Consider the following 26334-nt stretch of genomic DNA (forward strand, 5'->3'; position numbering starts at 1 on the left):
AGCGTCTCCCCCATCCAGCCAGCGTCTCCCCCCATCCAGCGTCTCCCCCCATCCAGCGTCTCCCCCCATGCAGCCATTGTCTCCCCCCCCATCCAGCGTCTCCCCCCCATGTATCCAGCGTCTCCCCCCATCCAGCGTCTCCCCCCCATGTATCCAGCGTCTCCCCCCCATGTATCCAGCGTCTCCCCCCATGCAGCCATGTCCCACTTACCTGCATCCCCGCTGCCGCCGACTGTGTAATATGCCGGGAACATTACAACTTTGAATCGCTGTAATGATTGGCGCTGCGTATAGACACTCCCCCTCGCTCGGGATTGGACAGTTCACCCGAGCGAGGGGGAGTGTCTATGCGCGGAGCCAATCATTACAGCTATTCAAAGCTGTAATGTTCCCGGCGTATGACACAGTCGGCGGCAGCGGGGATGCGGCGAATGGCGACGGGATGCGGCTTCACGGCGACGGCTGCGGGGGGGCAAGTATTCTATTTGGGTATCGGGGGTATTTGCGGGAGTACGAGTACTCCCGCAAATACTCGGAATCGGTCCCGATACCGATACTAGTATCGGTATCGGGACAACCCTAATAGAAACCATAAAAAAGGGCGTATTTTGGAGATGTTGCGAAGGTTAAGGCGGCAAGATTTGGACAGTGATTAGACGTGGTGCTTAAAGGAGAGTTCAGAGTCCAGGACTACTCCTAGGACCTTGGAATGCGGAGGATGGGCTGATAGTTGTGCCATCAATTTTGACAGAGAGATCAGGGGAAGAGGCATGTGGGGGAGGAAAAATTATAAGTTGTAACATTACCTATATCATGTCCCTGTTTCATGGTTTGTATTGTGTCCTTGTAATGTGTCCTGTGTTTTGTATCCTTTCCCCTTTACCACATCCTGTGCTGTGTGTTGTACTGTGTTCTGTACTGGATCCCTGTACTATATCCTGTAGTAATGAGGAGATCAGTGGCTGTATCGTGTCTTGTACCATGTCCTTGTATTGTCCTGCACCATGGTACTGTGTCCTGTATTGTGTCTCTGAATCGAGTCCTGTACCATGTCCCTGTATTGTATACTGTACCGTGTCCTTATACTATGTCCTGTACCGTGTCCCTGTACCACGTCTCCAAATCCAGTCCTGTACCATGTCCCTGTATTGTATACTGTGTCCTGTACCGTGTCTCCAAATCGAGTCCTGTACCATGTCCCTGTATTGTATACTGTACCGTGTCCTTATACTGTGTCCTGTACCATGTCCCTGTACTGTGTCCTGTACCATGTCCCTGTATTTTGTGCTGTATCATGTCCGTGTACCATGTCCTTGAACTGTGCAAGGGCATGATACAGGGACACGATACAGAGACACGGTTCGAGTGCACGGTACACGGTCCTGTATCATGTCTGGTACCATGTCCCTGTATTGTGTCCTGTACTGTGTCCCATATACCGTGTCCTTGTACCCAGTCACCGTGTCCCTGTGCTGTGACCTGTAGTGAGGAGATCAGCTGGAGGAATCGCAGAGTTCTCTGAAGGACCAGGAGATCGGCACTCCCCGGTCTTGACGGTTTCTGAAGAAGACTTCAGCTGGCATCGGAGCTTCGCTCAGAGAGGTACTTTTACAGGGAAATCTTCTGTTTAGATTGACATTTGATGACAATGTGATCGTTCGCACACATGGAGGCGAATCAATGTACCCCGTGTGAGGTCCGGGCTTACCCACACAGGGATGTACAGGTGTTCCGGGGATGAAGCGGCTGCATGGACACTGACTGAGATCGGGGCCGTTCATCTGCACCGATGTCCAATTTGGGGCAGCATCTAAACACGGCCCTCCACGGGGTACGCTCAGCTACGCCTCCCCCATGAACGAGGACTACATCCCACTTATGTTTTATTTCCCCATTATTTTTCTTTTAAACCGGTGTTTTCACTTCAATACATGAAATCTGAGGAATTACTGAGAGCGATAATAATATCAGCCCTTCGATAGAATATTGATTTGTCTGTGTGTACATCAGACTGAAAAGAGGGACAGAGTGACGGGAGCTACCATAGAAGAAAAATAAGATCTTATTACCTCCTCTGCTGCCAGTTCAAACAATGTCTTCCCTCTATTTCCAACCGCCTCATCTCTCACCCGGAACTTCCTGTCTGCACTCGCATCACTTCCTGTCTGCACTCGCATCACTTCCTGTCTGTAGCTGACATCACTTCTTGGCAGTTTTCCATAGAGATGTTCTGGGTAGAAGCAAGATCACCACCTTGTGGAGCATAGAGGAACTGCAGCCCTGAACTCAACTGAGGCTAATTTAATGCAGATAAGGCATCAATTGTGTTTAACCACTTAACCCCCGGACCATATTGCTGGTCAAAGACCAGAGCACTTTTTGCGATTCGGGACTGCGTCGCTTTAACTGACAATTGCGCGGTCGCGCGACGTGGCTCCCAAACAAAATTGGGGTCCTTTTTTCCCCACAAATAGAGCTTTCTTTTGGTGGTATTTGATCACCTCTGCAGTTTTTGCGCTATAAACAAAAATAGAGCGACAATTTTGAAAAAAAATAATATTTTTTACTTTTGCTATAATAAATATCCCCCAAAAATATATAAAAAAAATGTTTTTTCCTCAGTTTAAGCCGATATGTATTCTTCTACATATTTTTCGTAAAAAAACCCCGCAATAAACGTTTATTGATTGGTTTGCGCAAAAGTTATAGCGTTTACAAAATAGGGGATAGTTTTATGGCATTTTTATAAATTTTTTATTTTACTAGTAATGGCGGCGATCAGCGATTTTTTTTCGGTACTGTGACATTATGGCGGACACTTCGGACACATTTTTGGCACCATTGGCATTTTTATAGCAATCAGTGCTATAAAAATGCATTGGATTACTATAAAAATGCCACTGGCAGTGAAGGGGTTAACACCAGGGGGGAAGGGTTAAGTATGTTCCCTGGGTGTGTTCTAACTGTAGGGGGGTGGCCTACATTGTATGAACAGACGGTCAGGCATTTCTCCCCTGACAGGACCGGGAGCTGTGTGTTTACACACACAGTTCCCGGTCCTCGCTCTGTAACGAGCAATCGCGGGTGCCCGGTGGCAATCGCGCACGGGAGTCAGGGACGAGCGGGGGGCCGCTTAGAGAGCCAATGTTATACTATAGGCTCTCGTGCAGGGGAGCCGACCTGCCGCCATAGAACGGCGGCGGCTGGTCGGCAAGTAGTTAATTACTACCTTAATCAGCCACAGAACCTGTGTAATTAATATGTATGCAGCACTACCCCCGAAGGAGCTGCTGAGTAATTTTGGGTGGCACGTTACCTCTATGTTCTCGCTGTGCAGGGTAAAATGAGAGTCCAAAGAAATTCAATGTCCACAAAATGCACTTCCTTTTCTGGGATTTATTTGTAGAACTTTGGTAGAAAACAAGTAAAGGGGTGGAAGGGAAGGTAGATTCAGGTGTATAGTCACAAATAGGGAAACACTCCTGCTTCCAGCAAACAGTTCTTGTCGCCACTCTAGCCAGAGTGGGTATTGCTCACCCGGATAGGTCCCTCTCACTGGCCTAGCAGTCGGGATGGCGCACGGAATAAAGTACAGTCTCTGCCACAGACCTTCCTTTATGAGGAGACACTTTCGGTCCAGAATCCTCTGCCACAGGATTCAGCACCCGGATCTCTCCATCTTAATTCTGATAGAACTTTAGGCCCAACAGGCGACACCGTCAAGCCTCTCAGTGTATGGTGCATCCTTCGATGAAGTTTCCAGGCCTTCTCCCAAGGTACCAGCCTCTTGTATGGCCCCCTCCAGGATAGGTCATCCCCTGGCTTCCTTCATCAAGTGGCCTCCTCCCGCAGAACGGACAGTACAGGATCACCTCTGAAAAAGGCAGGCCCCAGTCTGACTACTGGGCCTCCCAGGCGAAGCCGAGACCCCAGTCCAACGTGGTCCCAGAGTCAGGATTCAGCCCACGCACCTCAGGCCAGGCGGGCCACGAGGCGCGTACAACGGACCCCCCAATGGCGTCTGTCCCTTAAGTACCCCTCACCAGCATGCACAGCGGGGCAACCACTCCCACTTACTCACTGCTGAGGGGAACACCCAATACACCCTGACCCTGCTGGGTGGTAATGACACCCCCAGGCGAACAATGGTGGAACTCTCAGCACAGCCATGGCTGGAACAGAGACTAAATTTGCCATTAATCATATTAGTCTGAGCAAGCCGAACTCTGTCCCGGATCACTTTTTTCTAAGGGCAAGTAGATTGTGCTCTTGAGGGTTTCGAATTTAGCCCCGAGGAATATCAGGGACTGTGTAGGTTCTAGGTGGCTCTTTTTCAAGTTCAGTATCCAGCCGAATTCGAGTAGAGTGGAGATGACCTGGGATCTGTGGACTAGCAACTGCTCCCTGTCCTGAGATAACAACAGCAGGTCGTTCAGGTAATGATACAGATGGATACCTCTGGTCCTGATCAGTGCCACTACAGCCAACACATGAGGCGATGACGTAAGCCAAAAGGGGAGACAGGTGAATTGCAGGTGGACTTGATCTAATGCAAGGTGAAGGAATTTCTGGAACTCTGGTGCTATCAGGACATGGAATTAGGCGTCCTTCAGGTCTACAGTATAGACATGAGCCAATCGCCTGGCTGGATTGCCTGACGGATCGTGATTAGTGTCTCCATCTTGAATTTCTCTTGCTTGATGAAAGAATTTAAGTGGGTTAGATCTATAATTTTTTTATTGCATTTTGGACAAGATGGTGATTGGACACGGCTGATCACGTGGTAAAGAGTCTCCGTCAGACTGACACGCCACAACAATGATCGCCGCAATGTTATCCTGCTGGACGTCATATGACGCCCAGTCAGGATAACTGAACCACTTCCCGGCTGTCATTCTGCTATAGGCCAGGAGGGAAGTGGTTAACAAGTCTCTGACTGCCGTCTGAATGGATCCATATGCACATCTGACTACGTTTCTGCGAGACACTAGTCCCAGCCATCTCCTGCAGACATCTTCACTCCTGGAAAAACAGGAGTTATTGTGTTCTTCCATCTCCTGTACAGTGAGCATGACATTCCTGTGGGCAAAAGGCTAGGCTTGCTTGGCTTATAGGTATGGGTACTGCTATAGATGATGATACACCAAGCTATATTCCTTGACCACTCTTATATCGCGTACACACGGTCGGAATTTCTACCTGCAAAGGTCCGATGTGAGCTTTTGGTCGGAAATTCCGACCGTGTGTAGGCTCCATCGGACTTTTGCTGTTGGAATTTCCGCCAGCAAAAGATTAAGAGCAGGTTCTCAATTTTTCCAGTGGAAAAAATTCTGATCGTCTGTAGCAATTCCGACACGCAAAATTCCGATGCATGCTCGGAAACAATTTGACGCATGCTCGGAAGCATTGAACTTCATTTTCTCGGCTCGTCGTAGTGTTGTTGTATGTCACCACGTTCTTGGGGGTCGAAAGTTCAGAGGACTTTTGTGTGACCATGTGTATGCAAGCCAAACTTGAGCGGAGTTCCGTCGGAAAAACCATCCAAGGTTTTTCCAACAGAAAATCCGATCGTGTGTGCCGGGCATAACAAAGATGACTGTAAACAGTACATTGGTTTTGATACAGTTGGCTGATTTGTGGGATACACAAGATACAATATCTGGTACATAATCAGTCCAAACATTAAAAAAAGTGTCACATGTGTGATATCACTATTCTTGGGAGGAGTAGCAGAATGTGTGTTCTGATTCTCATGCTGTGTGTGAAAAATATCTTGTTAATTGACAATTTTTGGAAAAAACATACATTTTCTATTCCGCATTTTTCTAAAAACCTTTAAGCAAAAAAATTAAGGCCCAGATTCTGGTACATCCGCGTATCTCTGCGGCGGCGTAACGTATCCGATTTACGTTACGCCGCCGCAACTTAGACGGGCAAGTGCTGTATTCTCAAAGCACTTGCTCCGTAAGTTGCGGCGGCATAGCGTAAATCGGCTGGCGTAAGCCCGCCTAATTCAAATTTGGATCAGGGGGCGTGTTTTATGTAAATATACTGTGACCCGACGTGATTGACCTTTTTCCCGAACCGCGCATGCGCCGTCCGTGGAATTTCCCAGTGTGCATTGCTCCAAAGTACGCCGCAAGGATGTCATTGGTTTCGACGTGAACGTAAATGACGTCCAGCCCCATTCACGGACGACTTACGCAAACGACGTAACTTTTTCAAATTTCAACGCGGGAATGACGGCCATACTTAACATTGTTACGCCGCACTTATGCCACCATATAGCAGGGGCAAATATACGCCGGGGAAAGCCTAACGTAAACGGCGTAACTTTACTGCGTCTGCCGGGCGTACGTTCGGGAATTCGTGTATCTAGCTAATTTGCATACTCAACGCAGAATTCGACGGAAGTGCCACCTAGCGGCCAGCGTAAAAATGCAGTTACGATCCGTAAGAGACTTACGCCTGTCGGATCTAACAGATATCTATGCGTAACTGATTCTAAGAATCAGGAGCATAGATACGACGGCGCAACGCAGAGATACGACGGCGTATCTGGAGATACATCGTCGTATCTCGGTTGTGAATCTGGGCCCAAGTCTTTAAAAGACTCACAATGGTAGTCAGGAAATTGGATGTGCAATTTAAGCCCCTAGTAAACATGAAGGTGCTCCTTGGTTCTTGGGCCCCTCTGTTTAGCTAGGCTGTGGAAAAGTCTCACACATGTGGTATCCGCATACTCAGGAGGAGTAGCAGAATGTTTTTTCAGGTGTTATTTTAAGTATGCCCATGATGTGTATGTGAAATATCTTATTAATTGACAACTTTGTGTAGCAAAACATTTTTATTTTTTTTCCTGCACTTTCCAAATCTTGTGGCAAAAAAAAGCAACAATTAAAAAAACCTCACTCCACCTTTTAGAAAATACCTTGGGGTGTTTGCTTTCCAAAACGTGTAATTTTGAGAGTATTTCTCCTGTCCTCAAACTTCAGGGACTCAAGAAATATGATAGGTAGTCAGGAAATTAGATGCGTAATTTTTGCTCCTTGAATGCCCAAAGGTGCTCCTTTGATTTTGGGCCTCTCTATGCATCTAGACTGTGAAAAAGTCTCACACATGTGGTATCCACAAACTCAGGAGGAGTAGCAGAATGTGTTTTGTGGTGTCATTATAAATATGTCTATGTGTGAGAAATACCGTAACTTGTTAAAATGACAACTTTGTGAATTTTTTTTTTATTTATTTGTATTAAAAAAAACTTTGACCAAAAATTCAATATATTTGTACTTTCTTGGAATTTTAGGGCCTTAAGAAATGAGATAGGCTGCCAGTACATCAGAATTGATACAGTGCATCCGGAAGGTATTCACAGCGCTTTTTCCAAATTTTTGGTATGTTTTTTTTATTGTCTGAGAGTCCTTCAGGTGCCTTTTGGCAAACTACAATCGGGCTGTCATGTGCCTTTTACTGAGAAGTGGCTTTCGTCTGGCCACTCTACCATACAGGCCTAAATGGTGGAGTGCTACAGAGATGGTTGTTCTTCTGGAAGGTTCTCCTCTCTCCACAGAAAAACGCTGGAGTTCCATCAGAGGGACCTTCGGGTTCTTGGTCACCTCTCTGACTAATGCCCTTCTCCTACGATCGCTCAGTTTGCCCGGGCGGCCCGCTCTAGGAAGAGTCCAGGTGGTTCCAACCCTTTGAATTTACAGATGACGAAGGCCACTGTGCTCACTGGGACCTTCAAAGCTGGAGAATTTTTTTCTGTACCCTTCCCCAGATCTGTCTCTCCATACAATCCTGTCTCAGGGGTCTACAGAGAATTCCTTGGACTTCATGGGTTTGTGCTCCGACATGCATTGTAAACTGTGCGACCTTATATAGACAGATGTGTGCCTTTCCAAATTATGTCCAATCAACTGAATTTACCACAGGTGGACTCCAATCAAGTTGTAGAAACATCTCAAGGATGATCAGTGGAAACAGGAGGCAGCTAAACTCAATTGTGAGTGTCATGCCAAAGGCTGGAGGAGCCTGTGATACTTATGTACATGGAAGGAGTCTGTGATGCTTATGTACATGGGAGGAGTCTGTGATACTTATGTACACGGGAGGAGTCTGTGATACTTATGTACACGGGAGGAGTCTGTGATACTTCTGTACACGGGAGGAGTCTGTGATACTTCTGTACACGGGAGGAGTCTGTGATACTTCTGTACACGGGAGGAGTCTGTGATACTTCTGTACACGGGAGGAGTCTGTGATACTTCTGTACATGGGAGGAGTCTGTGATATACGTACATGTTTTTTTTCCCCTTTTTTTTATCATTAATACATTTGCAAAGATTTCAAACTTCTCTCATGTTGTCATTATGGGGGATTGTTTGTAGAATTTTGAGGAAAATAATGAATTTAATCAGTTTTGGAATAGGGCTGTAACATAACAAAATGTTGAAAAATTGCAGCACTGTGAGTACTTTCCAGATTCTCTGTATATAACTTTCCTATAGACTAAGGCCCGGATTCAGATACAATGGTGTATCTATCGGCGGGCGTAACGTATCTCAGATACGTTATACCGCCGTAAATTAGAGCGCAAGTTCTGTATTCAGAAAGAACTTGCGCCCTAAGTTAAGGCGGCGTAGCGTATCTGGTCCGGTGTAAGGCCGGTGTAAGGCCGCCTAATTCAAATGTGGATGATGTGGGCGTGTTTTATTTAAATTACATGTGACCCTACGTATTTGACGTTTTTTACGTCCGTGAACGTATCCCAGTGCGCATGCTCCAAATTAACCGACATGAACGTAAATTACGCCCAGCCCTATTCGCGAACGACTTATGCAAACGATGTAATCGACGGAAAATACGACGCTGGCCCGACGTCCATACTTAACATAGGATACCCCTCATATAGCAGGGGTAACTTTACGCCGGAAAAAGCCTAACGTAAACAACGTAAAAAAATGCGCCGGGCGGACGTACGTTTCTGAATCGGCGTATCTACCTAATTTGCATATTCCTCACGTAAATCTACGGAAGCGCCACCTAGCGGCCAGCGTAAATATGCAGCCTAAGATACGACGGTGTAAGAGACTTACCCTGGTCGGATCCTAGAGAAATCTATGCGTAACTGATTCTATGAATCAGTCGCATAGATACGACCCCGCAACTCAGAGTTATGACGGCGTATCCGGAGATACGCCGTCTTAACTGTCTCTGAATCCGGGCCTAAATGATTTGGGTTATTTTTACAAAATAAATGTAAATGTACATTTTGGCCTAAATTTATGAAGAAAGATTATTTATTAATTTGCCAAATTTTATACCAAAAACTTTTTTTCTATTTAAAGGGAAAACAAATTAAGAAATTCAGAGACCACGTGTTTTCTGAGGTGTATATCAAGGTGTGATTCTTCGCAGTGTGAGATCTCTGATGTATGCCAAAATACGACTCATATAGAAGATATTTCCTGCACTTGGGTCACCTCGAGGGTTGTGTGCTTTCTCTGATGTTTGATAAGCCAAGCCTTACGTGAAAAACATTTCCCGCACTCAGAGCAGGAATACGGGTTCTCCCCCATGTGAGATCTCTGATGTGTGGCAAATTCTGACATTCGTTTATAACATTTCCCGCACTCAGAGCAGGTGAACTGTTTTTCCTTTGTGTGCCATTTCTGATGTTTAACAAGACCGAACTTCCGTGAAAAGCACTTCCCACACTCAGGACAGGAATACGGATTGTCACCGGTGTGAGACCTCCGATGGGTGTTAAATGGGGTCTTATGTGAAAAACATTTTCCACATTCAGGGCAGGAATACGGCTTCTCCCCCGTGTGGGATCTTTGATGTATAACAAGTTCTGAATTCCTTGTGTAACATTTCCCGCAGTCGGGGCAGGAATATAGATTCTCACCCGTGTGCACTCTCTGATGTCGGGCAAGATGTATCCTCTGTGAAAAACAGTTCCCGCACTCAGAACAGGCATACGGCTTCTCACCCGTGTGCACTCTCTGATGTTTGGAAAGACAGGACTTCCCTGAAAAACATTTCCCACACTCTTGGCAGGTATACGGCTTCTCACCTGTGTGAGACCTTTGATGTGTGACAAGGTATGCTTTTCGTGGAAAACATTTCCCGCACTCAGGACAGGAATACGGTTTCTCCCCCGTGTGCAATCTGTAATGTATGACGAGTGTTGATTTCTGAAGAAAACATTTCCCGCACTCAGAACAAAAATGAAGCTTCTCCGCTGTGTGATATTTCTGATGTTCAGTAAGATGTAATTCAGAGCTGAAACTTTTCCCGCATTCAGGACAGTGAAATGTCTCCTCCCCCTGAATCCCGGCACCATCCCTCACAGTACGAGGTTGCTCAGAGTCGGAGGGATTCCATGGTCTATTCACACTGTGAAGTCCTCCATCCATAGTGGAGCTCATTGTCTTTTCTCCTCCACAATCTCCTGTGATGTCCTCATCTTCCATTTTACAACATGGAGATAAAGTGAGACGATCCTTTGAGGGTTTCTCCATGGCGTGTCCTGGAAAAATAGAAAAACATCATCAATAGATATGAGAGGGTTAGTTCACTTCCATCAAGATTCCATCTGGATCAGGTAGATATGAGTGAGGAGATGTTCTCTGTGGAGGTCCCAACCAGCTGGGACTCTTCCCCCCATCAAAGAACCTTTGGTCCTCCTCCCAGATCACTTCTACATTTACACAGCCTTGTCAGAAGAGCAGGAACCAATGGGGACTGGGAGGGGCGTGCTGTTTACACAACCACAAGCCTAGGCCAATCAGTGTGCAGTAACAGAGCAGAAATAAGAGAAGAATATATTATGGGTCACCTGTGCTGATCTCTGTAGAAGTGTCCTCCTCTATGAATGTCCTCGTCATTCCAGCCTCCTCCGTATATTGCTGATCATCCCTCACATACGTCTCTTCTACTTCACCCTCAACTTTTATGATATTCAGGGATAACATCTGTAACATAGAAGTATTTATGATGTGAGATCACATAGAAAATATCATCTTGTAGAGTCCACACATCATCTCCACATGTCAGAGTGTTCAATCACTTTATGTTCCCGACCCTCAACTCCACCTACCTGATGATGGTGGGGGATGGTGTGGCCTTCCTGTGTGGAATCCCGGGAATACAGAGGACGGGGACATCTCTCTGGTGGGTTTCTGTTATTAGGCGGCTCCATCCAAACGTCCTTGTAGAGATCTTTGTGTCCTTCAGAAAGTTCCCTCATCACACCATACTCCTCATCCTCCTCTTTAAACTCTTCTTTAAAATCAATATTATAATCCCCGAGGTTTCCACTCTAAACACATAATAAAACATTCATTGTAACAAACATGCTTTCATATAAATAATAACTACCGATAATAGTTACTTATCTACCTGACACACACAATGATACAGTCACCATCCAGACACACCCCTTGTCTGTTACTGGATAATGTCCCAGAATTCCCAGAATCCTCCTCACCTCTCCTGTCAGCAGCTCCATCATCTTCTTGGTGACTTCTAGAATCTTCTCCATGTTGTGTCTCTCAGGTTTTAGGGAGTCACGTGGAGGCACTGTGATGGTCATGTGATCACCTGACTTCACAGAAGGATAACTCTGAAAGAACAAATAATATTATGAGACCTCTTTGGTCAGGTCTGTGTTATATTAATAGAGATAAGAGTGATGTCATGTGACCTCCCAGAATCAGCCTCACCTCTCCGCTCAGCAGGTAGATGATCTCCAGGGTGAGGTTTAGTATCCTCTCAGTCATGTGACTCATCTGTAACATAGAAGTATTTATGATGTGAGATCACATAGAAAATATCATCTTGTAGAGTCCACACATCATCTCCACATGTCAGAGTGTTCAATCACTTTATGTTCCCGACCCTCAACTCCACCTACCTGATGATGGTGGGGGATGGTGTGACCTTCCTGTGTGGAATCCCGGGAATACAGAGGACGGGGACATCTCTCTGGTGGGTTCCTGGTATTAGGTGGCTCCATCATATCCTTGTGTCCTTCAGAAAACTCCTCCATCACTCCATACTCCTCATCCTCCTTTTTATACTCTTCTTTAACAACAATATTATAATCCGCAAGGTTTCCACTCTAAATATAAAATAAAACATTCATCATAACCATCTTGACGGTATATAAATTATAATGATAAATAATTGTTCATCATCTACCTGACACACACAATGATACAGTCACCATCCAGACACACCCCTTGTATGTTACTGGATAATGTCCCAGAATTCCCAGAATCATCCTCACCTCTCCTGTCAGCAGCTCCATCATCTTCTTGGTGACTTCTAGAATCTTCTCCATGTTGTGTCTCTCAGGTTTTAGGGAGTCACATGGAGGCACTGTGATGGTCATATGATCACCTGACTTCACAAGAGGAAATCTCTGTATTGGAGAACCAATAGGAATATCATGTTAGAATCCCAGAATCCTCCTCACCTCTCCGGTAAGGTCTGTGTTTTATTAATAGAGATACGAGTGATGTCATGTGACCTCCCAGAATCCTCCTCCCCTCTCCGGTCAGGTCTGTGTTTTATTAATAGAGATAAGAGCGATGTCATGTGACCTCCCAGAATCCTCCTCACCTCTCCGGCCAGGTCTGTGTTTTATTAATAGAGATAAGAGTGATGTCATGTGACCTCCCAGAATCCTCCTCACCTCTCCGGTCAGGTCTGTGTTTTATTAATAGAGATAAGAGTGATGTCATGTGACCTCCCAGAATCCTCCTCACCTCTCCGGTCAGGTCTGTGTTTTATTAATAGAGATAAGAGTGATGTCATGTGACCTCCCAGAATCCTCCTCACCTCTCCAGTCAGCAGGTAGATGATCTCCAGAGTGAGGTTTAGTATCCTCTCAGTCATGTGACTCTGATCCTCCTCCATCCTCATTGGTCATGTGATCTCTGTTGTCCAATAGCTATAAACAGATAATTATCTGGATTGTAGTGGTTAGTGGACAGGTTGGGTTCAGCTCAGGATCTGACAATTAGCACAAGGAGTCCATTAGCTTTACAAAAGCCCTCATTCATCATTCAAGCCCAACAAGGAGGAAGGGCCAATTATATATAATAAAGATCACAATATTCGGAATAAATGTAATGGGTCAACTGATTCTTCACAGGGATAATATGAGAGTTTCTATCATGGAAGAACAGTCCCCAGTGGGATAACACACAGAGGGACATTCAGTTTAGCGTTTGCTCTGTTTCTGGGGTCCGGGAGCCTGTTATTCCTTTTATCAGAAATTAAAGGGGAGTTCCAGGCTTTTTATGTTTATTAAAAGTCAGCAGCTACAAACAGTGTAGCAGCTGACTTTTAATAAATAGACACTCGCCTGTTCCACGGCCCAGCGATGCGGCCACCCCGGAGCCTCCATTGCCACTCTGGGCACCCGGCTGTGACAGCTTTCGCGGCTTCACGGCCGGGCACGCACTGCTGTACTCTCGAAATGGACAGACTAACTTCTGGGACCTGTCACGTGTCCCAGGAGATCGCCAAGAGGGAGGGGCCGCCCAGGGGGCGAGTTGTACTTAAAGCGGAAGTTCCACTATTGGGTAGAACTCCGCTTTAAATATTTACTTTTGCTTAGTGTTTGATATGCCGGCAAAGAGCTTAAAACACATACCTTTATGTCTAATTACCCCCTCCCCCAAAAATAAAAGTCGTATAAGCCGTTAGTATAGATTGATGAGGTGAGAAGGTGATTGTTTGGAAAGGTGAAACATCTCCAATATGAAAACAATGCTCTGACCTCGTATGTGGGGAAATGTTCTGACCCTGAGGGGGTTAATCTACATTTCCACACTATATATGTGTGTATCATCATCTGCTGGAGATAAAGGACATCACAGTGACTATGGAGGAAGAGGACGGACATGACGGGGTTACTGGGTGTAAATAGAAAATAAGATCTTATTACCTCCTCTGCTGCCACTTCCAGCAATGTCTCCTCTCTACGTCCTCTCGACTCACCTCTCACCTGGAACTTCCTGTCCGCAACTTACATCACTTCCTGCCTGTACCTGACATCACTTCCTGTCTTCTATAGAGACTTCCTATCTGGGGAGTAGTTGTGAGATCACCGCCTTGTGGAGCACAGAAGAACGGCAGCCCCGAAAAACGTCTCGTAGTGTGAACTAGGGGTGCGCATCTTCACCGGTCTCACGATTCGATTCAATTACGATTATCAACGATTCGATTCGGCGATACATCAAGATTACCGACGAGCAGGGACGTTGCTAGGTGCCAAAAAGACCAGGGGCTTCACCCTGAAGCCAATCTGGCACCGGGGGGGGGGGGGGGGGGTGCACGGTCGGTGGAGTGGCGCGGCGCAGGGTGACCTACCTGACACACATACCCTGACCTACGTGGGTGTGGGTGTCAGTACACACACACTGACATAACCTGCATACACTAACCTGTGACCTGACTACACTGACCAGTGACCTGCTTACACTGACCAGTGACCTGACTAGTGACCTGACTACACTGACCAGTGACCTGACTAGTGACCTGACTACATTGACCAGTGACCTGTCTACACTGACCAGTGACCTGACTACACTGACCTGTGACCTGACTACACTGACCTGTGACCTGACTACACTGACCAGTGACCTGACCACACTGACCAGTGACCTGACCACACTGACCAGTGACCTGTCTACACTGACCAGTGACCTGTCTACACTGACCCGACTACACTGACTTCAGACACTGACCAGTGACCTGTCTACCCTGACCAGTGACCTGTCTACCCTGACCAGTGACCTGTCTACACTGACCCGACTACACTGACTTCAGACACTGACCAGTGACCTGTCTACACTGACTAGTGACCTGTCTACCCTGACCAGTGACCTGACTACACTGACCAGTGACCAGACCACACTGACCAGTGACCTGACCACACTGACCAGTGACCTGACCACACTGACCTGACTACACTGACCAGTGACCTGTCTACACTGACCAGTGACCTGACTACACTGACCAGTGACCTGACCACACTGACCAGTGACCTGACCACACTGACCAGTGACCTGACCACACTGACCAGTGACCTGACTACACTGACCAGTGACATGTCTACAGTGACCTGTCCACACTGACCAGTGACCTGACTACACTGACCAGTGACCTGTCTACACTGACCAGTGACCTCACTACACTGACCAGTGACCTCACTACACTGACCAGTGACCAGACCACACTGACCAGTGACCAGACCACACTGACCAGTGACCTGACCACACTGACCAGTGACCTGACTACACTGACCAGTGACCTGTCTACACTGACCAGTGACTTGACTACAGTGAACTGACTACACTGACCTCAGACACTGACCAGTGAGCTGACTACACTGACCAGTCACCTGACTACAGTGACCTTACTACACTGACCAGTGACCTGACTACACTGACCAGTGACCTGACTACACTGACCAGTGACCTGTCTACACTGACCAGTGACCTGTCTACACTGACCAGTGACCTGACTACATTGACCAGTGACCTGACCACACTGACCAGTGACCTGACTACACTGACCAGTGACCTGACATAAGGGGGAACCTTTATAGCAGTGCTCCCTTTCCTTACTGTATTCACTCCACCCTTACATCACTGATCCCCCTCCATCTGGCCTCCCCTCAGGTGCACCGTGCAGGGCTCAGTCAGATGGACCTCTCTGGACTTCAGTTTGGTGGCTCCTATATTATTCTCTCCACAGTCCACACACGTCTGACTCCTCCCGTGACCCTTGTCCTGGCAGCACTCCCACTCTTGACTCCATGATACAGGAGATGGTCAGAAACTATACAGACATTCACCTGTGTCCAGTCCTAGGCACACCACCCCTGTCATCTCTGGTCTCCTCCCGGCATCTTCATGCCCCTCTGAGCACTCGCTGCATACACAGTACAGAGTGTCAGGCACACACGGTGGGTGAGAAGGAAGATGTCAGCAGAGCCCTCATTGGATACAGGGCTGCAGAGCCCTGTTGTGATGTAACATCTGATTGGAAGAGTGTGTGGTGGGCGGGGCAGTGAGTGAAAAGGGAGCTTGGGGGAAGGCAGTTCTTGTTAGGACATTCGGCCCCGGAATTTCCTCCAGCCCGGGGTCACCAACCAGGGGACATTTTCTCCCACACATATGGTAGGCAAATTAGGTGGCCACAAGGCCCCTGTAGGCGACCACCTAACTTGCCTAATTAGAGAGCCGCCTCTGTACAGTACATACACACACAGCACAAGGCCGTGTTCACACTATGAGACGTTTCTCTGAGCTGCAGTTCCTCTGATCTCCACAAGATGGTGATCTCACTTCTACCATAGAGAGAAGACGTCTCTATGGAAGACAGGAAATGATGTCAGGGACAGACAGGAAGTTCCGGGTGAGAGGTGAGTCGGGGTGAAATAGAGAGGAGACGTCGCTGGAAGAAGCAGCAGAGGAGGTAATAAGATCTTATTTTCTAGTTACACCCAGTAACCCCCGTCATGTCCGTCCTCTTCCTCCATAGTCACTGTGACGTCTTTTATCTCCAGCAGATGATGATACACACATATATAGTGTGGGAACCTAGATTAACCCCTTCAGGGTCAGAACATTTCCTCACTTACAGGGCCGGAACATTCTCTTCATTTCAGTTCATACTAACAGATAAGGATGAGCTCCGGCGTGTTCACATTGAACACGTGCGGAGCCCGCCAGGAAGTCGGCACCCGCGCTGCACTAATCACAGCCAGGCAGACCTTTCCCGATGCTCGGTTGCAGAGATCGGGAAATGTCTGCCTGGCTGTGATTAGCGCAGCGCGGGTGCCGACTTCCTGGCGGGCTCCGCACGTGTTCAATGCGAACACGCCGGAGCGCATCCTTACTAACAGATTATACGATAATACGTTTTTTCTTTTTTTTTTTTTAGAGGTGGACTTATGATACGTGTGTTTGATTTTATAATCTTTATGGAGGAGGAAATAACTATTCCTGATGTCTGTGAAGGTTCAACACAAGGGGTGTGTCTGGATGGTGACTGTATCATTGTGTGTGTCAGGTTCCTATAAGGTGTCAGGATGTCACTGTCTGTTTCTCCATGGAGGAGTGGGAGTATTTAGAAGGACACAAGGATCTCTACAAGGATGTCATGATGGAGAATCAGCTGCCCCTCACATCACCGGGTAAGAGGAGACTTTATTGTAAAGGAGAGAGCAGTACGGAGGCTCCACCTAGATCCCCCATCATCTGATAAACACATAGAAACAATGTATTCAGTCAGTGTGTGTGTTTCCTACAGATGGATCCAGTAATGGGAACCCACCAGAGAGATGTCCCCGTCCTCTGTATTCCCGGGATTCCACACAGGAAGGTCACACCATCCCCCACCATCATCAGGTAGATGAGGAACAATCACTGATAGTATCATTAGGATCTGTACATTATCTGCATTGTTACCATTGATGTCATTTTTATTCTATATTCAGAGTGGAGACCTGAGAGATCCTAAAGTTGAGGTTAAAGAAGAGATAAAAGAGGAGGATGATGAGGATGGGATGATGGAGGAAGAACACACCATCCCCCACCATCATCAGGTAGATGAGGAACAATTATTGGTGGTTATGATTTATACACAAACATGTTTATTATAATGAATGTTTTATTATATATTCAGAGTGGAAACCTCGGGGATGATAATATTGATGTTAAAGAAGAGTATAAAGAGGAGGATGAGGAGTATGGAGTGATGGAGGAGTTTTCAGAAGGACACAAGGATATGATGGAGCCACCTAATACCAGGAACCCACCAGAGAGATGTCCCCGTCCTCTGTATTCCCGGGATTCCACACAGGAAGGTCACACCATCCCCCACTGTTACAAGGTCGGTGGGACGGAGCATCTAGAACATGGACTGGTGGAGATGATGTGTGGATTTTGTATGTAAGTTTATATCTTACAGATGATTTTCTCTCTCATTCTCTAGAGTGGAGATCCAATCGATATAGAATTTGAGGTGAAATCAGAAGAAGAAGAGACGTATGTGAGGGATGATCAGCAGTCTATGGAGGAGGATGGAATAACGGGGACATTTATAGAGGAGGACACTCCTACAGAGATCAGCACAGGTGGGTCATTAACACTAAATCCATTCCTCCACCCATACTGCTCAATGATTGGTCCAGAGTAGGGCGGGGACTGGGTGATATCAGCCTGCAATACCCCGGTCACTTTCCTGAGCTGTGTTCCCCGTCCTGTATTCCTGTATTTCTCTTGGATAATCTTCCTTCTCTGTGCTGCAGACACAATTTATGTCTCTAGACTGGATTTATGGAGATTCTGGGGTTCAGCTGGCAGCAAAATGTTGATTTTCACCATAGGTTTTGCTTGACCTAGACACCGGGGTATGTACCTAGGGTCTTCTGCCCCATGCCCGGGTCTAGTGAGATCTCTGACAGAACAATTCTCCCGGGGTTACTTGCTCTGTTATTTGCTGGCTGTGCCGGGTGGAGGGATATGTCTGTATAGTCTCAGACCCAAGTCACTGAGTGCAGTCTCAGGAGATGGGAGGCAGCGGTGTGGGATCTCTGCAACTTGTCTCCAGTAAACATTTCACCCACCACTGATTACTGAATACCAATATCATGAGTCCTGACCCATCACTATATACTCTGTTGTACATACTCCTGACCCCTGCACTATATAATCTATGTTGTACATTACATACTCCTGACCCCTGCACTATATACTCTATGTTGTACATTACATACTCTTTATTATCTCTGAACAAGAACAGTTGGAGAGCCGGTTTAGGGCCAGGACACATTTGAGTAGATGCAATGACAATTGTCAGACTCCGAGACTTCTATAGGTAGACTGCTATACAGTGGAAGGCCTCCAGCCGGACACCACTTCTGTATAGGTAGGACCGCTGTCTCCTATGGTAACAAATCTTGTTACAGTCACTAACGGTAGTTCTACATAACTCTTGGTAACACAGAATAGTTCTCTTCTTCTCACACAGTCTCTCACTGCAGATCTTCTCTCCCTGAGCTCCCGGTCTCTCATTAGTAGGGATGAGCTTTATGTTCAGGTCGAACATGAGTTCCACTCGAACATTGGCTGTTCGCCCGTTCATCGAAAAACGAACATTATGGGGCGTTTGCGCCAAATTCGAGCGCCGCGTCACGCACCATAATGCACTGCGAGATGATTATGAAAAATAGGCCGATTGTCTGGCATCCAAGATAGCGGTGTGCTGGGTGGAATTCTTCCGCCTGCCAGCCCGCCCGCTCGTTTGCCCAATCGCTGCTATCTGCTGACTATTTTTTTTTTTTTAGTTTAGGAAGTCGGCAGCCAGCCGGTAAACAGCCAATCGGCAGCCGCCGCTGCCGACATCCTCCACTGTAAAAAAAAAAAGTCCCCTGACATGCTGCGCGCCCTGCCGGCCCGCGCTGCATTCTGGGGTTTGTAGGCAGAGGCACGTACGTACAGTACGTCAGGGGACGTTTTTTTTTCAGAGGGGAGGATGTCGGCAGCGGCGGACGCCGATTGGCTGTTACCGGCCCGCTCTGCATTCTTAGGATTGTAGGCAGAGGCGGGGAAGCACGTCAGGGCCAGGGACGAATGGTGCTTTCCTGTGCTAGGCTAGGCGAGATGGAACGGAGCCTGGAGCGCTTCGCTGGTGGGCATTGATGAGGTGGCAGTGAATGACATTGGGCTGTACTGGTGGGCACTGATGTGAGGCACTGATGAGGTGATGCACTGATGAGGTGATGCACTGGTTAAATCGGCCTAAAATATCGTCCGCAAAAATCAACAACACATATCGGCCATCGGCCGCCCCGATTTCCAAATATCTGCATCGGCCAGAGAAAAACCCATATCGGTCGACCTCTAGTGATGATTGGCAAAAGCATGCACTATGACCCGCATACTTTGGCCAATCCCAGCGCCGTCAGCAAGGAAAGCCATAATTGGCCAAAGGCAGGGTGACTTTGGCCAATCATGACTCAGGGGGACTAAGTCCACGCCCCACACTATATAAGGCTGCATGCACGTTCCCTACCCCTGTTGCTAAATCGTAGAAAGAAATTTGGTCCCAGCCATCCACATGCTCAGCGTCTGAATGCTAGCTTGGCTACTGCATCTGCACTGCAACTGCTGCCTTTTCAGCTGGTAGACTCTGCCCCCTTTTGTGAATTTGTGGAATGTGCGGTACCTCAGTGGCAGGTTCCCAAACGCCATTTCTTTTCACGAAAGACCATTCTGGTTCTCTGGGCAGTCAGCAGTAAGGTGCATATTACCGCTGACTCATGGTCCAGCAGGCATGGACAGCGACGTTACCTTTCTTTCACGATGCACTGGGTAACTCTGCTGGCAGCTGGGAAGGATGCAGGACAGGGTGCAGTATTGTTGGAGCTTGTTCTGCCACCACATGTCCAAAATGCTAGTGGTGGCTCTCTCCTCCACCCCCTCCTCTTCTTCCTCTATAGCCTCTTCCTCTGCAGATTTGTCCTCCTGAACCAGCGAAGCTCCATAGACGTTCAATGGGCTATGCAAGCACTCAGGCAAAAAGATGCCATGCTGTGCTTAAGTTGGTCTGCTTAGGGGACATAAGCCACACTGGGGCAGATATTCTGTCAGCTCTGCAGGGGCAGGCCCAGAGGTGGTTGACGCCACGCCAGCTTCAGCCAGGAATGGTTGTAGGCACCAACCTCCTCTCTACACTCCGACATGGACACTTGACCCATGTGCCCAGAATTTATCCACCCTTTGCAGAGGGAGCAGAGGATGAAACATCTTTGGGAGGCCTTGCAGAAAGGTTTGTGCAATGCGTTTCCAGAGCCTGGGAGGTTACAATTTCCTGGTGCTGGACAACGTGTTGCTGAGGCTTCGTTCAATCACAGAAAGAGCGGTGGAGAAGGTGGCCATCTGACCGATGCATTCAGACAATTCTTCAGTCCTTAGCCCCAAGGTCTGATCGGTTGCAGCAACTGTCGCCAGTGTCTGAATTAAATGGTGCAGGAATATCTAGGGGCAAGATCAGACCTGGAGACCTTTCCAACAGAAAATCCTCTGGGTTACTGGGTCTTGAGGATGGTCCACTGGCCAGAGCTTGCACAATATGCAATTGAGCTACTGGCCTGTCCTGCATCCAGCGTTCTTTTTGAACGCACATTCAGTGCTGCTGGAGGCTTTGTAACCGATCAGAGTGCGCCTGTCCTCAGACTCTGTTGATCGGCTCACCTTCATAAAAATGAATCAGTCTTGGATCACCAGCTACCAAGCACCTGATGCTGATTGCGTATTTTCTCTACCCTCTCTACCCGGGGTAAACCCTACTTGATCCGGGTGTATCAAGGAGGGAATATAAGTCAGTAATCTATTGGCCAGTAGTTTCGTCAGAATTTTCAAATCAACGTTTAATAATGCGATTGGACGATAGCTAGCACATTGAGCAGGATCCTTTCCCTCCTTAGGAATTACCGCTATGTGGGCCATTAATGTTTCCGCAGGCATCGTATGTCCATTTCGAATCGCATGAGGCCTCGTACACACGGACGGACATTCCGCTGAAAACGGTCCGCCGGACCGTTTTCAGTGGATATGTCCGCCCGGAGATTTCTGTCTGATGGTTGTACACACCATCAGACAGAAATCTGCGCATAAACAATACGCGGGGACGTGGCCGCGCCGTCGCCACGGCGATGTGGGCGGCCCTGGAAGTTCAAAGCTTCCACGCATGCGTCGAATCAGCACGACGCATGCGAGGGATGGCGGTCGGTCGGACGTGTCCGGTGAGTCTGTACAGACAACCGAACACGTCCGACGGACAGGTTTCCAGCGGACAGATTGCTTAGCATGCTAAGCAATCTTTGACAGCTGGAAATCGGTCGGCTGGACAAATGTCCGCAGGAAAACGGCCCAATAGGCTGTACACACGACCGAATATATCCGCTGAAACAGTCCGTCGGACCAGTTTCAGCGGATGGATCCGGTCGTGTGTACGGGGCCTTAAAGGTCGCCAGAAATTTGGGTGCCAGTTTTTCAGCAAAGGTCTTATAGTAAAGTAATGTATACCCGTCAGGGCCAGGGGCCTTCCACGGTTTCGATGATTTTAGGACCTCTAGGAATTCCTCTGTTGTAATTCATCTATATTCCTTGCACTTTCTTCAGATATTTTGGGCATTCCTGAGGCCTCTTCTTCTCTACTAGGAGTTCCTGAACCTGATTGATGGCTAACTGATAAAAACTAGAATAATAATTTCTGAATGCCTCCGCAATTGACTGAGAGGAGCTAACCACAATATCTCCTTGAGTTTTAATTTTTTCTATATGGTTCCGTGCTCTCGTCTCTCTGAGCACGTTTGCCAACATCCTGCTGGGCTTGTTTCCATATTCGTAATAGGCCCAGTTACATCGGCTCAATTTTGCTTTTGCTTTATCCATTAACATTAAATTTTATTTATCTCGCAAACCCACCAATTTTTCCTCAATCTGAGGTGTCTGTGATTTCTTAAGCGCCGTCTCGAGCAAGCGAATCTCTCCCAGCAGGGTGTCTAGTTTAGCGCTCAGAGAGCGTTTTCTGTGTGCTCCTAGAGATATGAACACTCCTCTCAGATAGCACTTGTGTGCCTCCCATATACATAGTGGCATTATTTCATCTGAATCATTAATCGAAAAAAAGGCATCCAGTTCTTGAGCTATCGGATTCTCGTATTCTGGATCTTTTAAAAGTGTCTCATTTATCTTCCAGTTCCATTCTGGGCCCTTTCCCACTTCTTCACTGTCCCAGGCTGGTGAGAAGATTGCTCTGGTTCTGGCTCCAGCTTACTAAATGTAGTCTCCAGTAACAAGGTGGATGGTCCCTTAGTGGCGACAGCTTGCCCTCTACCTCCGACCACAACTGATTCCCCGTTCGGCTGAACCTTTACTCTAGGTTGGAATCCAATCCTGCAGTCCCAAACCTGCACTGCTTCTCTTGCTCCTGGATAGGCCTCAGGCTCTTGGCCTAGCAACCCAGGCGACATATCACTCACGCCCACCCAGACAACTGTCCAGATGGCACAGAACCCTGATCACCTGACTCCACCCAAATAAATAGGCTCTCCCAGCAGGCCAAGGGACAAAAGAAACCCCTGCCAATTGGCTGAGACACCCCATCCATTCATTATCCGACCTTGCTACACCCTTGTCTATCTAGTGCCACCTAGTGACAGAAGAGAAAAGGTGCAGCCATCCAAATTTAGTGAGGAATCCGTAGATCTCCTAACAATAAGCAAGGATAACTACCACCTGGTGAAATCAATTTATTAGACACCCTTCCTAAACACCAGGGTGATACATGTTCATTACATACTCCTGACCCCTGCACTATATACTCTATGTTGTACATTACATACTCCTGACCCCTGCACTATATACTCTATGTTGTTCATTACATACTCCTGACCCTCGTCCTATAATCCCCTCATCACTGTCCCTACTATAAAATACAGTTCTCGTTGTTTCCTCACTCTCTGACTAAGGTCCATAAATACATTTTCTGGTAGGAGATCAGAGGACCCATTTACTAGTTACCTTGAGGTAAGATCCTCAGAGACAAAGCTGCTTGATGTGGGCAGAGTCCTGTTTTAGGGGAACCAATCAGCTCATGTCTAGTAATAATCTTTGTATTTTTATTTTAGTAGATGGACGGGAGATGAGGAAAACCTCAGAGGATTGTCTCACTTTGTCTCCAGACTGTAAAGTAGAAGATGAGGACATCACACAGTATAGTCCAGGAGAAAACCCGACTACCTCAAATGTCCATCCGGCACCACACAGTGTAGATGGACCATCGTATTCCTCTTATCTTGAGGAACCTCAGACTGTGCGGGACGGTGCCGGACCATCATATTCCTCTTATCCTGAGGAACCTCAGACTGTGCGGGATGGCGCTGTCCTTGCAACAACTGAGAGGTTGTTCTGTCCCGAGTACAGGAATTGTTTCAGTTCCAAAAGCAATCTTAATCGGCATAAAAAATCTCACACAGTTGAGAAGCCATATTCCTGTCCTGAGTGCGGGAAATGTTTTTCAAAGAAGTCCAGTCTTTCCACACATCGGAGATCTCACACGGGGGAGAAGCCGTATTCCTGTCCTGAGTGTGGGAAATGTTTTTCAATGAAGTCCAATCTTTCCAGACATCAGAGATCACACACGGGGGAGAAGCCTTTTTCCTGTTCTGAGTGCGGAAAATGTTTTTCAATGAACTTCCAGCTTTCCAGACATCAGAGATCACACACGGGGGAGAAGCCTTTTTCCTGTTCTGAGTGCGGAAAATGTTTTTCAATGAACTTCCAGCTTTCCAGACATCAGAGATCACACACGGGGGAGAAGCCTTTTTCCTGTTCTGAGTGCTGGAAATGTTTTTCAGAGAAGTCCCATCTTTCCGCACATCAGAGATCTCACACGGGGGAGAAGCCTTTTTCCTGTTCTGAGTGCGGGAAATGTTTTTCAAAGAAGTCCAGTCTTTCCACACATCTGAGATCTCACACGGGGGAGATGCCTTTTTCCTGTTCTGAGTGCGGAAAATGTTTTTCACAGAAGTCCAGTCTTTCCACACATCAGAGATCTCACATGGGGGAGAAGCCTTTTTCCTGTTCTGAGTGCGGGAAATGTTTTTCAAAGAAGTCCAGTCTTTCCACACATCGGAGATCTCACACGGGGGAGAAGCCGTATTCCTGTCCTGAGTGTGGGAAATGTTTTTCAATGAAGTCCAATCTTTCCACACATCAGAGATCTCACACGGGGGAGAAGCCTTTTTCCTGTTCTGAGTGCGGGAAATGTTTTTTAGAGAAGTCCAGTCTTTCCACACATCAGAGATCTCACACGGGGGAGATGCCTTTTTCCTGTTCTGAGTGCGGGAAATGTTTTTCAAAGAAGTCCAGTCTTTCCACACATCTGAGATCTCACACGGGGGAGAAGCCTTTTTCCTGTTCTGAGTGCGGAAAATGTTTTTCAATGAAGTCCAGTCTTTCCACACATCGGAGATCTCACACGGGGGAGAAGCCTTTTTCCTGTTCTGAGTGCGGAAAATGTTTTTCAATGAAGTCCAGTCTTTCCACACATCAGAGATCTCACACGGGGGAGAAGCCTTTTTCCTGTTCTGAGTGCGGGAAATGTTTTTCAAAGAAGTCAAATCTTTCCGCACATCGGAGATCTCACACGGGGGAAAAGCCGTATTCCTGTGCTGAGTGTGGGAAATGTTTTTCACAGAAGCCCAATCTTCTCAAACATCAGAGATCTCACACGGGGGAGAAGCCGTATTCCTGTCCTGAGTGAGGGAAATGTTCCTCACTGAAGTCCTGTCTTCCTGTACATCAGGAGTCCCACACAACCATCGAGGTGTATTAGTGATGTTGTAGATTTTCCCGGAAAAATAAGAATTTCATATTTATTGGAACATATTTGTGAGATTCGCTTAGATGAACTATGAGTCCTTTTAGGGACCTTTCAAAAAGAAAAAAAAAATGTTTGACAAGTGTACAAGACATTAACAATTGAATTCGCTATCTATAACTTTTACAAGCTTGGGTGAAAGTTTGAAACAATGACTGTTCTCGTCACAGAACAAAGAAATGTTGTCCTAGCTTTGGTGGACTAACAAGAAGATGTTTACTATCATTGTTGGTTATAAATCCTGCCATAGGAAAAGTTCTACAGATAGCTAACTGGGTTATTATCACATGGAAGTAAATAATTCCCATTGTATCAGAGAATAAGATTGCCCTAAGGAAAGCAGTCAGTATTGTCTCAGCTGTCTTTTAGACAATAGCAGAAGAACCCAGTTCATTACACACCAAGGACGAATACGCGCATCTATCCCTGATATGAACATATAGGCCCGGATTCAGAGAGATCGGCGTATATTTTGGCCGGCGTAGCGCATCCCATTTGCACTACGTCGACGTAACATAGTGAGGCAAGGCCAGTGTTCACAAAGCACTTGCTCCGTAAGTTACGTCGGCATAGCGAAAATGGGCCGGCGTAAACCCGCCTAATTCAAAGTAGGCATGTAGTGGACGTGCTACATTTAAATTAACCGTGACCCCATGTAAATGAAGGGCCGTTCGTACGGTGCATGCGCGCGCATGCTCAGAATCGCGTCGCAAATACTCCCTACGATACGGCGTCGGCTCAATTTGTACGACGTGAACCCCAGCCCCATTCACGTACGACTTACGTAAACGATGTAAAATCCGACGCCACTTCCGACGTCCATACCTTGCATGGGCTGCAAGGTAGCTTAGA

General features: G+C 47.2%; 2 protein-coding genes across 2 annotated transcripts in view; one reads left to right on the forward strand and one right to left on the reverse strand.

Moving 5' to 3' along the window:
* Positions 1 to 26334, forward strand: part of LOC120909605 (zinc finger protein 585A-like) — a 167801-nt gene that overhangs the window by 119567 nt on the left and 21900 nt on the right. Inside the window, exon 5 of the mRNA XM_040321359.1 lies at positions 24040 to 25361. Within this exon, the coding sequence (XP_040177293.1) occupies positions 24040 to 25361 (1322 nt within the window). The remainder of the gene's footprint in view (positions 1 to 24039; positions 25362 to 26334) is intronic.
* LOC120909614 (zinc finger protein OZF-like) overlaps positions 1 to 26334 on the reverse strand; it is a 713034-nt gene that overhangs the window by 5332 nt on the left and 681368 nt on the right. The gene's annotated exons all lie outside the window — the stretch shown is intronic.

Source organism: Rana temporaria, chromosome 8 (assembly GCF_905171775.1).
Source record: "Rana temporaria chromosome 8, aRanTem1.1, whole genome shotgun sequence".
NCBI lineage: Eukaryota > Metazoa > Chordata > Amphibia > Anura > Ranidae > Rana > Rana temporaria.